General features: G+C 36.1%; 1 protein-coding gene across 7 annotated transcripts in view; it reads left to right on the top strand.

The window, feature by feature from the left end:
* The window catches only part of LOC124137530 (protein spire homolog 1-like), a 133,064-nt gene that overhangs the window by 101,519 nt on the left and 18,535 nt on the right, over window positions 1–13,010 (top strand). For 6 of the 7 annotated variants that reach the window (XM_046503861.2, XM_046503862.2, XM_046503864.2 and 3 more), the window contains exon 8: window positions 6,644–6,785. In XM_046503861.2, the coding sequence (XP_046359817.2) occupies window positions 6,644–6,785 (142 nt within the window). The remainder of the gene's footprint in view (window positions 1–6,643; window positions 6,786–13,010) is intronic. The other variant, XM_046503863.2, reaches the window with a different exon arrangement.

The raw sequence follows: 13,010 nt of genomic DNA on the forward strand, positions 1-13,010 counted from the left end.
TGTCCGAATTTTTACCTTAGTAACCAGACTCTAAGCACACGATGCCATTTGATGATGAGAAAATCCAACTTAATGCCTCATTTCCTCTAATTAAATGACAAACTTTGCCAATGCTACCCTGACAACAATTGATCAGTGCCATTTTTTCCATGTTAATGTCTGTATGTCAGGAAGACCTTGTATCCGAAAATCAAGCCCCATGGCGCTCAGCTCGAGTGATGTTGCATGTTAAGTCGGTATAGGCTCAATCATATTATGTCTTGTAGAATTGTGCTATTACTGTTGGGTTGGTCATGGCTTCCGAAAAAAGTATTTTATCGATATTTCTCTAATGATTAAGTGAGGTAATTTCTCTTCATCGTCAATCAGACGGGAGGCGAATATTGATGGATGTGTTTTTGTCATTTTCTCTTTCTCGGTTTTTCTTGTTTAAATGTCAATGGCAGAGCTATCCCATTGAAGGACTAATCCTTGTGATAGTCCGACAGGGGCTTCTAACCTGCTTAAATGTCATTGTCTGGAAGCGGAGAATATATTACATCATTCTTGGCGATAATTTTGGAATAATTTATCTCGGTGAGAGAAAATCCAATACAAATCTAAACCAGTGTGAAGAATCGTTAATGGAGGCTTAGTGTCTGATTCACGAACAGAGTGGTTAGCTTGTGCTGATGGCTAGAATTTGTGATCGTCTGCCGAACATGTTTTGAGGCTTTTCCCGACCTTCACCTTGGTCAGAAGCATCTTAGCACCCCAGTAAAAGTAAACAGATTTTGTGAATGGAGGCAGTCTGCATATTAGATAGTGCAAACGCTCAAATCAACCCGGGGAAGCAGGTAGGAAAGTTTTACTTGTAGAAAATCTTGTGTGTAATACACATGTGTTGCCATGTAGTTTGTTTGTTCAGCAGTTCTTTCTAAGTTGTCTGTTTGTATTGGAACATAAACAAACAAAGGGCAGTGTGCCAGCTTGTCTATTTTTAGTTGTTTGTGCAAAGCAATGTTTTTTAGTCACTCCACAAGCTTTTATTATGAAGTGCATTGTCTTTTGATAGTCTCCCTCATTGTTCCTAAAAAATTACATTTAATCTTCAAGAATGTTTTTACAGCTAGTATATTTTGATTTCTGTAATTGAATAATTTAAAAAAAAGAAGATGTTTTTATGTGCTTATGTATTATGTTTTTCATACTATACCTAGTACATATACGTGTTAGTATATTTGATAACTGCTGACCTTGAATGGCATATACACAAGAGTTCGTAGTTGTCATGAAATCCTGGGAAAGTGGCGTTTAGGTTTGAGTTTCCCAGGCCTGAAATAGTTTTGGAATAAAAAAATGTTATTATAAGGTCATGGAACGTTGTGAAAAAATAATATTTTTATGCCAGCTATTTTTCCTGGTACGTGTATATATCAGTGACAGGATAGTAAACAAAATTCAACCATTTTGATCATTTTCATGTTATTCTGAGTCAACATATGTTTATTAATATATCATATGGTAAACTGGCATAATATTCTGGAAAGGTAATAGAAATTCGCAGGCTAAATGTGTAGCAACCATGAGTTTATGTTACTATATAGGCATGTCTTGCTGTAGGCTGTGTGTATGAATACCTGTTTCCATCTATTGTCAGATGCCATTCAGCTGCTTTAAATATCATAAAGAAAATAGGTCCGACTCTATTGAGTATGAATAGTGAGAGTAAGCACTACTCGCTGAATATTCCTTTGAAGGTACAATCTTAATAACCTTATTCTATCTGTTATTTATATAAGTGTACACAGCTATATCCATGAATGTTTCTACATCGGCAGAATGTTTGCCTTGACAGAAACACAATGTAAATGTTTTCTGCTGACTTTTCTGCAAACAATTTCTTTCTCTACCTACGCTTATTCTGTAGGTAAGTTGTATTTATTATTGTTAGCAATATTTAATTTGGATGCACCCAGGTAGTTTGATGTTTAAGTTTGACAGGACTCAAACAGGTGTCAAACAGGTGTCTTGAACAGTGTGGCGTTGCATTTATCATCACGAATAAGCAATAGTTTTACTGCAATAGTTTACAACAGGTTGAAAGATGAGACTAGCTTAACTGACAACACATAGCAACATATTCATTTAACTAAAACAAAAAAAAATTATTATCAGAAATGTCATTTTATTTATTCTAATTTTTCCACCTACCGACCAAGAAATACAAAGTCTAGCCTCTAAACTTTGAATTTTTTCTTAGACCTTAAATGATATTCTGGACACTCCTAGGTAAATGTAGGTAGGTCCTGATGTGTATGTTTATAGATGACGTGAGTTTTACCGGCAACACGTGAGAGTGACAATGGTGCTGTGTGTGGGTGTTTTACTGGGTCAACACGTTTGCAGCATGCCTCGTCCCGGGTCATTGTGTTGAGGGTGGGAAAAGTGGGGACACAAAGCAATGGTAATCGTGTGTTGGGTGTTGTGACAGTCTAGGACAGTGTTGTAGGTAGCCAGAGAAGTGTCTGTAACCTGATCTCACCAACCTTTTGTAAGTGTGCCAACTGATATTTTGTAAACATGAATTTAATGGAGTGTAATTTCATGGAAGGTTGAAAGGCATATAGTCCATTTGATGTTTTTTGTTGTTGTTTTTTTCCCTTTAATTTTCTGCTATTAATGCCTTTAGCTTTTTCTGTGAACTGGCTTTTAAAAGTGTGTCTGTTTCAGCTTTAAGGAACAATATGTTTTTTATCAATATGTTTAATATTTTATGTAATTTTGTGGTTAGCAAGTATCAAATCCTATTAATATATTTTCATTAAAGCTAAAACTTTATATAAAAAAGTATGAAATTCTATTAATATGTTTTCATTAAAGCTAAAACTTTAAATACTTACAGTTTCTTAGACATGTATGTAAGGCCAAGGTATGTCATGTATTGTAAGAACTGAGAAGCTTCACTTAAAACTTGTCTTTAAACCCCAGACAAATGTTGATACACACTTTCAGACAGTTGTGGTGAACTACAGGATTATTCATGTCACATTCTTTTTAAGAATTTTTTCTTAAAAAGAATGTGACATGAATAATCCACCTCTTTTATTTTCCTCCAGTGCAATATTTTTGTGAATATTCTATTGATTGTTCGAGATTGACATTTGTGGAATTTATTGATTTTTGTGTGGGGATGGACATGATTTGAATGCTTCAACAATCATCTCTTGCTACCACTGTTAGTAATAGCAGCAGATAATGAATAGTATTTAGATGGGTTGCTGTGACTGAAAACAGCCCTCTTTTGAAACCAGATTGATTGAAGTATTGACATCCCGGGTCAACCAGATTATGTTTCTAGGTTTGTCAGCACCATACCCATGTTGCATCAGAGTTGTTTGTTTGTTTGTTGTTTGACACCGCACTCAGCAGTATTCCAGCTATATGACGGCGGTCAGTAAGTAATCGAGTCTGGACCAGACAATCCAGTGATTGACATCATGAGCATCAATCCACGCTATTAAGATGCGATGACATGCATCAACCAAGTCAGCGAGCCTGACCACCTGATCCCGTTAGTCGCCTCTTATGACAAGCATAGTCTCCTTTAACGGCAAGCATGGGTTGCTGAAGACCTATTCTACCCCGGATCTTCACAGGTAGCATCAAAGTGGTAAATGTCTAAGACCTGTATCATAATATAACATTTATACTAAGTTTTCATATAATAACTAGATCCACGGCAAGTGCTTTTATAAGTTATCATGGTGTAATATTTATAAAAGCACTTGCTTTGGATCTAATGATTATATGAAAACTAAGTACAAATGTTATATCATGATAGGTGCATCACTTTGGACAACCCTCCCTTATCAAGTTGACATACTGTGATATACCGTATTCGATGTAATAAGCGATATTTGCTAACATATTGGCTAGTGAGCAATCCCTATTAGCACTCCTCCAGATTGATCAATGCACACAAGACTTATTTATTCGCGTATAATACGCACTCGAGTGTTATATGCACCCTTAATTATGGGCAATTAAATTCTGGAAAAATATATCTGTCGTATATAAACGTTTCAGGCTGTCAGCATAAACCATGAAATTTTTCTTTCAACTGTTTTTTTCCCCCAAAATGATATTCTAACAAGAGCCCCTATTTCTAATTTTAAGAGCACCCTGGGTGCTTATTACGTTGAATACGGTAACTGAAATAACGGGTTTAATTTTTGCATGAGATTTAGAGAAAAACCAACAAGCTATAAGGAGTTACTGATGATCTATCCCGAGTGAATGAATGTTGTTAATCTCGAGCCTTTGGCAAGGGACTGCACCATTCATTCACGTGGGACAAAACAATCTGTAATTCTGAGTTCCGGGTAAGTTGTTCTATATATTACTCACTGACATTTTAAGAGAGAAAATGAAGCAAGGACATATAAAATGTCCACCCTGCAGGCAAACTTCCCCGAAGGCAGCCTATTATTCAGATGACGTCTTGTAATCATTTTGTGACGTCATGAACAATGGATGGATGATGTTATTTTTCTCATCAGTGAAACACTGTGACGTCATAAGGCTTCAGTTGACCAATATTAGCATAGAGAATCGCTAAAATACATGTGTGCAAATATTGGAAAGTTGTCTACTCTTGTGGATAATATACACTCCATCCCAACTCCTAACTCCTATGCCTTGTGCAAGTCAAGCCAGCAGTATGGATGATCAGAAGATGTCTCCTTCCTGTACGGTTTTGTAAGTTTTCCCTGTTCTATTTGTTTACAAGTGTAATATCATGTTTCAGGGGGATTTTGTACATTCTTTATAATTAACTGACTCACAGCTCATACTTCAGGACTAGAAATAGAGCTTTATTTTTGCTGTCCAATGTGGTATCTTAACACCTAAATTAAGATGAAAAAACAAACTTGGAAGAACTGAACTGCTTAATTTACTTCAGGCAAGATGAGAGCTAAGGCCGCATGTCTTATATATATCCAGAAATATGTTAAAATAGCATCTACAGAACGTTTTGCTTGATGTAAGTGGCTTGAAATTGATGGTAACCACAGCTTTGGTCAGTGAAGTATTTCAGATCATGGCAATTCAGAACAATGTCTTACGGCAGACATTCTAATTTGAAAAAAATCTGTGTAGGTGCCCAGTTCTGCTTTCAATATTGATCGGAGCAGGGCAAGAACACATTTGTGCATTTGGAGGCAAATTGGAGATGAGGAATTTCTTCCAAAGTTTTCTCGTTTGGTAAATTGTGAATGGTCCTCTTCTCAAGGGCATCATTATCGGTTGTCTTACGTTTGGTGCTTTCTGTGGCTTCAGACAGGGAAGGTTAGATTCCTGCAGGATTGTCAGGTAGGAAAGTAGTATTGTGTTACTTGCTGCAGTTGTAAAATGGTCTTGGACATGCATCGTACATTTGAAAATCATGAATACATGTTCAACACATGTCAGAATCAAATGTTGAGATGTGTTTGTGTACATTGTTTCAATTCGTATTCGGTAGACAAGGAGCCCATGATAGCATATCATTTTACTGTGTCTAAAACTAATTGTTCCCTTATTCGTTTCCATCAGTATATATTTACTTATTGATGAATGGCTCCTTGGTTTCTGGTGTTTATGAATGATTTAGTGATAACATTGTCTTTTGAAAAATTAGATAAATTGGTCTTGAAAACTTGGCAAAATGTCGAGCTTCTGCTCCAGCACCTGAGACCAGTCTAAACCAATTGACATCTTTCGGACTTTTAGTGCCTTTTCTATTGAGTTACCATAATACAGCAACATTATGTGCCAGACCAGATTCCTACTCTTTGTCCTGGCTTTTTTAATTCCTTGGTTTGAAAAATCTCTTGTGAAAAGTCTTGGTTGAGATAAAGAAGACATTTCTGATTATTTATTTGATTTGCCATCTGGGAAGTTACTGTGCAGCTTGCCTATTTTTTTACATCTAAGTTTTAATTCAGTGGAATAAAAAAGCTTTTTGAATTTTGATTTCTGCTTTTCATTTTTTTACGGTCGGCAGGATCTGTTAATCGATGAATAAAACAAGTATCGCCTTAAGAGCTTTTCTAGGGTAGAATACTAGCTCTCTGTAGAGCATAATTGAAGTTGTCATATTGCAGCCATGGACAAAAAGGCGCATGTTTTACAGAACATAGAGAAGCAGAAGTGGAGGGTGGAAATGTGGTTGGTCGTTCTTCAGTTGTAAATATGGCACTCTAATGCTCAAATCCAAACTGTGTTTTCAGAATAGAAAGGATGGAAAATTATGGGGTTGTTTGATCCAAAACGTGTCAGTGATTGATATAAAATATTCATGGTGTGGACTTGTGGCTGGTGTTTGTTTAGCATTTGTGTGGAGTGATGGATTGAGGGATGTTGGAATATCCAACTGATGTGATCACAGTTGGGATATGACAGCTTATTGAAGTGAAATGTAAAATGTGTTTAGCTTGATGATTCATATTCAAGTGGTATGTATTCATTTGAAGTAGAATCTTTGTGGTTTCTGTGGTAGTGATGATGTACCAGCAGCCACAGTAGAATCTGTGGTGTTACAGCAGAGTTGCAGGTCGATGCTGTCTGTACATTGTATAATATTATCGAAGATAAATATTGAAATGATTTTTGTTTTCAGGTGAAGGACAGGAAGTTGAAGTCCCCTCCTCCAAAAGTCCATGACCCCCATGAACTCCTGCTCACAGACATTCGGTCTATGCCCAAATTGAGGCCCATCAGAGATGGTCGCCTCGTTGGTGAGTCTGACAAGACATCCCCAGGTACTGTCCCTTTCCTTGCTTCTACAGAACAGCCTGGTGCCAACTCTTGTAGACTAATATACACTGACTATGTAATAAATCTCAGACTTGAGACCAGTTTGTTTTCTATTTGTATGGACAATTCTTTAACTGTTACCTCTTGGTATATGGACAAAAACAATCAGCCTTTTGAAAATCTGTGAAATAAGAAATTGATTCCGAACCATTTTGCATCTTTTGAGAACTGTTAATATAATAAACAAGTATCAATTTTGGCCGTACTTTAAATTAGTTACAAGATATGGCGCCATGCTGTAGCCTCAGAATATTTGCAAGTCATGTACTTATTTCTTCTACATTTATCAATGTGTAATTTATAAACATATCTAAAAAATAAACTGACGTCAGAAAAGTGATTCATAACTACTGTTTAATTTTTTAATGTTTATTTGAGTAATGTTCTTTTAAGATGAAAAAAACCAAATCAGATCTACAGCTCGTGTTTATGAAGGTATGATTATGATCTTTGTGAGATAATCATGACTAGTACATGACTTGTAGTTTCAGAAACTGTGCTGGAAATTATAAAGGTAAAACAGTAAAAATCAATTTCGAAACATCAAGTCTTAAAAAAAACATCTGTTATCAGCCACATTAATAAAGCACAGTTTCTACAAGGCAATAGTTGTTTTTTCGACAAATGTGTTCTTTTTAACTGACATTGAGGTAAGATGTATGTCAGTCTTGTACCATCCTCTGCAATCAGGGCTATTTTCACCTCTTCTGTCTCATAACACCCTTGATCCACATGACAAATTTGTTATCCTGTCCAGCTTTTATGTTTCAATCGATTGGATAATCCGAATAAGTTTCATGTTGCCAGGCAACCAGTAATATTTGTCATTGGGTCCAGGAATGAAAACATATTGTTGCAGATAGCCCTGATTCTTGAAGATGCAGTATCTCTGAGTTTTGTAGTATACCAGCTTGTGTTGCAACATCTTCCTCCATTTCCAAGTTTATGCACCGTGTGACCTCATGTCAACTGTCACTTCAGCTGCTGTGATGCACTTTGTGTTTCTGTAGTGTGCCATAGATTTAGAGTTCATCTGGAAACTGAGATCCACGATTAGTAGTTAATTTCATTTAAGTGCTTTTTATAGTTCAAGTTCATAGTCAATTACAGCTTATTTGAAAGACTTGTTTTAGAGTTTTTACTAGTTTTCCCAGTAGGCAAACCAATTTCTTTCTTAGATCAAAGAGGGGATAAACTGATTTTTTTATTGGACTCTTGTTGTCGCTTATTTTTATTGGACTCTTGTTGTCGCTTATTAAATAAACAGTTGTTTTTATAACTTAAGGTCCAGGCTTAGCACTGTTAAATTGACTTGCGAACATGGATACAGTATCTGTGTGATAGTCATATTTGTGTTGGTCACAGTATCTTTTGTAGGATCTTAAAGACATACCAGTTGAATTGTTTGCTGTAGTGCCCTGATTTCCAATAAGTCTACATTCTTAATTTTAACTGCCAAATTCTTCAGCCTTTCTGAATGGGTCTGTCATCTAAGTAAAAGTAATAACAGAGCAATGTTTCTAGGTAGCTTTTTTAACGTAATAATGTTTTATGTAAGATATCATTGGCAGCATTGAATTTGCTAGATTTAATGTTTCTATCAAAATCATGTTAATGATATCAGAAAGAAAGTCCATAAAAAAAGATATGCTGTTTAGTTTACATTATTATGTGTTAATCATTTTAACTGAAAGAAAGTTAATTTCAGAAATTTGAACTTTAGGAAGTTTTTGAAACATTCAGTAGACAAGTAGGTCATGTTGTTTTTATTTAATAAAGCCTATTGTTTATTGGCAAACATTTTGAAGACAGAAAGTAGAATCTTCCTGTCCACATGTGAACAATCTGCTCTCAACACCCTCACCATCCTCGCCATCCCATCTAGGTTTATAATGTTTTCTAACAATATCAGAATTTGTACAATTTGAGAAAAAACACGCTAGCCCATGAGTCACTACAACATGAGATATTTTTTTTGAGTGTTATAATACTATAAATAGCAATCTCTATCTGTCTCACAATGTTAAGGTGGCTAAGTACAAATTCATGTGTGTTTTGTGCCGAAAGATGTTTGATTTGTCTGATGTACAGAAATCTTGCATGTGTCCGGCCATACACTGGTTTGTTTAACAGCTGATAATTAACGAAAAACAATACGACCGTGAAACTGCAAAAGATACCCTTGTTAACAGTGGCATTTGATCAGGATGATGTGGCAACACTTTCATATCGTTATTTGAGACTGCTGATATTTCAATATGGCTGATACTTTTACCTTTGTAAAGAAAATGAAAGATTTGAATGTCAAATATGGAAGTGAAGTCCAACAATCTGCAGTAGGGTTAAACCTCCAGGATTGACTCTTTCAAGATTTGAAGTAAATGTTCTTTATCTATTATCTACATTTCTGATGTAAATTGGGGCGGTCGGGTAGCCTAGTGGTTAAAGCGTTCGCTTGTCACGCCGAAGACCCGGGTTCGATTCCCGACATGGGTACAATGTATGAAGCCCATTTCTGGTGCCCCCCGCCGTGATATTGCTGGAATATTGCTAAAAGCGGCGTAAAATCCAACTCACTCACTCTGATGTAAATTATAAATAAACAGACTTCTGTGTACCTCCATTTAATACGGGGCGGTCGGGTAGCCTAGTGGTTAAACGTTCACTCGTCACGGCTAAGACCCGGGTTCGATTCCCTAAAAGCGGCGTAAAACCTAACTCACTCACTCACTCCATTTAATACTGCTTTTAAAGACTTTAAAAGCCCATAAATAAGCGTGACAAAAGTATTTTGGAAACCTGTATTCGTGGTCATGGGTTGTAAAGAGATTTTTGTAAGAAACAGAATAATTTTTCCGTCACTGCTTCAAAACGCAAATTCATTTCTGTGAAAGGAGATGGTTAAGAATTTACATTTAAATGCAACAAACAAAATATTTTCTTGCATTTTTTGGGGGGAATAATTTATTCCTTCCTCTGAATATTAAATGAATCGTCTCTAATGCCCTCTAAACTATGTGTGGGGGCACGGGTGGCCCCATCGTCTAAGGCGCCATGATTCGCTCTGCAGAATTGGTCCCTTGGGCATGCCAGAAACGTATGATTCTGGGTTTGAATCCCGGTTTGCCCGATTATGTTTCTAGGTTTGTCAGCACCTTACCTGTGCTTGTGGGTTTAACTGAGGTGTTAAACGTCTGAGACCTGCATCACTTCGGGCTTTCCTCCCACATTAAGCTGACACACTGCGATATAACTATAATACTGTTAAAAGCGGCATTAAACCCAACTCACTCTCTCACTCCCTCTAAACTATGTGCAAGCAGTTATTTCCACCTTTCCGTCTTTAAACCCAACATTTTGCATTTGTCAACAAATATGTGACACATTTCTCGCAAACATTGCATGCATGGAGGCTATCAGTTATTGATGCTATTGTCCTGCCAACACAAATTACATCATAAACCGAGTCCTTCTCTCCAATCATCATCCCCTTTGCAACCTCTGGCCTTTTGTTTCTGTCAAACTTAGCAATTATGGTACGTTATTTCAAGCCAAGCTGTATGCACTAAAGTGTACCATAGTCAACCTCGGCATACCAGATGTGCATTCCTTTCTATGTCGGCTCCTGGAATATGTGAGTTGTATTGTTTGTTGTATATGTGAGCCTCACAATATACACTGAAACTGCATGTGCCATCAGTCATTTTCTATCAAACAAAACTGTACTCTTTCAAGTTTTAAATAATTAAATATCTCTTTATTCGTTTTGACATGTTGTTTGTGAGGCTGTATGTCAACTATTGCAAGTGTAACTTTATGCATTTTGGAATGTTTAGCATCTTTTTTATTTTTTAAAATATTTTAGATATCTTTTTGCATACAAGTGAGGATAAAAACTGTAAAGCTTATATTGATTATGTCTGCATTTCAATGTTGTCAACACAAATATGTAACTGCTGTTATCAATATTGACATTCATGTTTTTCCTTTCATATGAAACAGGTTCTTGTTTCAAGTTGATGTTCATCCAGTTTGATTGAATTTGTTAAAGAAATGTAAATTTCCGGGATTCAAATTCATTCATATTTGAAATATGACTTGACATTGCCAAATCATGAAATTCTCACTGTCTTTAAGTGAATGAGTTTAAATTCGCAGCAGTTTTTCAGCCTTTGAAGATCAAGGCAACAAATCAGGAAATATTTATCAAAATAAATTTTGGACAAAATCTCTGGTGATTAATATATGCTATGCTTTTAATGCTTTGGAATTGTATTAGTTTTAATAGAAAATGAGTGAATAGTTATAATGTATAGCCTGAAAAGACACTGAGGAGTGTGTATGTACCGCCATCAACCAAGTAGAAAGTTTCACCACCTTATCAATAGACAGTAAAAGCATCTCGTATTACACCGCCATGGTGACATGACCCTTTACCCAAACAACCTGGTATGTAGAGCACACAATTTGAGAAACACGATTAAGAAATGTTCCCACGTGTTAAAGTTCTCCTTTTAGAAAGATGCATTGTGGGCCTTATAAAGGCGATGTTGTTAAATGGTATTCATTACACAGACATGGGTATTGCCGATCATACAACTGTGACAGTCGTGATGATGTAGGTCGGGGGTCAGAGTCGCAAGTTGCAAATACCTTGACCTTGCTCAACCACTGAACTTGTCTTGTCATTTTTAACATGATATGTAAATTACGGGATAAACTATGATAAAGTAGGTGATTGTCTGTATAATAACAGTTTGAAATTTTATCCACCAAACAATTATGAAACATGGGTTATTGAAGTATTATTAACATTGATATTGATAATCATTTGTGTGGAAAATCTGGGATTTTTATGTCATAGAGACTTTGATAATAAAGAAGTGTTCTAGTTACGAAGCCCTTAGCCTTCACTTACATCAAGGTTTGACATTGTATGCCTTAAGAATCAAGTATTGAGAGGTTAGGGTAGACTAACATCTAGTCTCTGAAATGAACATATCGTTCAGAAAAAAAACCTAAAAATAGTTGTTAAATTATCTTAATAAAAATATAATAAAAAGGAGCCCAGAGACTCTCTTCATTTTCAGATTCTGCAGAAATCTAGACTTGCCAAACATTATAGACTTGCATGGGCTGTATTTGATATTTTTGTATCAGGTCTGTGACATTTGACATTTTTACAATCTTAGGTGTAACATTAGCTGAATAATTTTGTTTACAAAAAGTGTTTTTGACCTTATCAAATCATATGGAATGAAGTATAAAGTCTTGAGTGAAGAAGTTTGAAGAAAAACTATAAATCACTGTAGAAAGCATTGTTTGAAAATACACACCGTATTCGACGTAATAAGCGGCCAGGGCACTCTCAAAATTAGAAATAGGGGGCTCTTAATAGAATATTATTTTGGTGAGAAAAACAGAGTTGAAAATAAATTTCGTGGTTTATGCTGACAGCGTGAAATGTTTATGTACGACAGATACCCCCCATGAAAAAAGTCATACAGAAGATATTATATTAAGGGCATCTGTAAGTAGTGTTCACTGAAGCATGACAATAGTTACATAGTTATATTGTTTATAGTAATGTCTAGATGATTACATAGATTGGTAGTTGTGTGTACAGAGCACAATCAATTACTCTTGAGGGGAAACATTGAAAGATTGTTATGCAACAATCGCTGTTGGCATTCCGGGTTAGAGTATCTCCCCAGCAACCTATGCTGGTCGTAAGAGGCGACTGTATGGATCAGGTGATCAGGCTTCGTGACTTGGGTGATTGCGTGTCATCGTATCCCAACACCATGGGAATTTGCTCATAATTAAAGCACGGGTTTGTCTGGTCCAGAGTCCGTTGTTTACATACAGTTGTGATACAGCGGGAATACTGCTGACTGCAGCATTACACAAACAAATAAATATTAAGTCTTTCGTCTTTTATTTTTCGGGGTTGGGTGGTGGTGGGGATGGTGTGGGATGTAACAAAATGATAATAATGTGTTCTTTAAAATAAAGGGAAAAGATCATTTGTGCTGAAGTTTTACAATAAGAAAATAGAATGCTGGATGTTGCGGCTCTCCAAAAAATTGTTAGGACTCTTCGGTTCAGAAAACAAAAATGTAAGCGCTGGCTGTCTCAGACATAAATGTATGTCTTGAAGTGCTGACTGT

This window comes from Haliotis rufescens, unplaced genomic scaffold (assembly GCF_023055435.1).
Source record: "Haliotis rufescens isolate VD_foot unplaced genomic scaffold, xgHalRufe1.0.p SCAF_19, whole genome shotgun sequence".
Taxonomy (NCBI): Eukaryota; Metazoa; Mollusca; class Gastropoda; order Lepetellida; family Haliotidae; genus Haliotis; species Haliotis rufescens.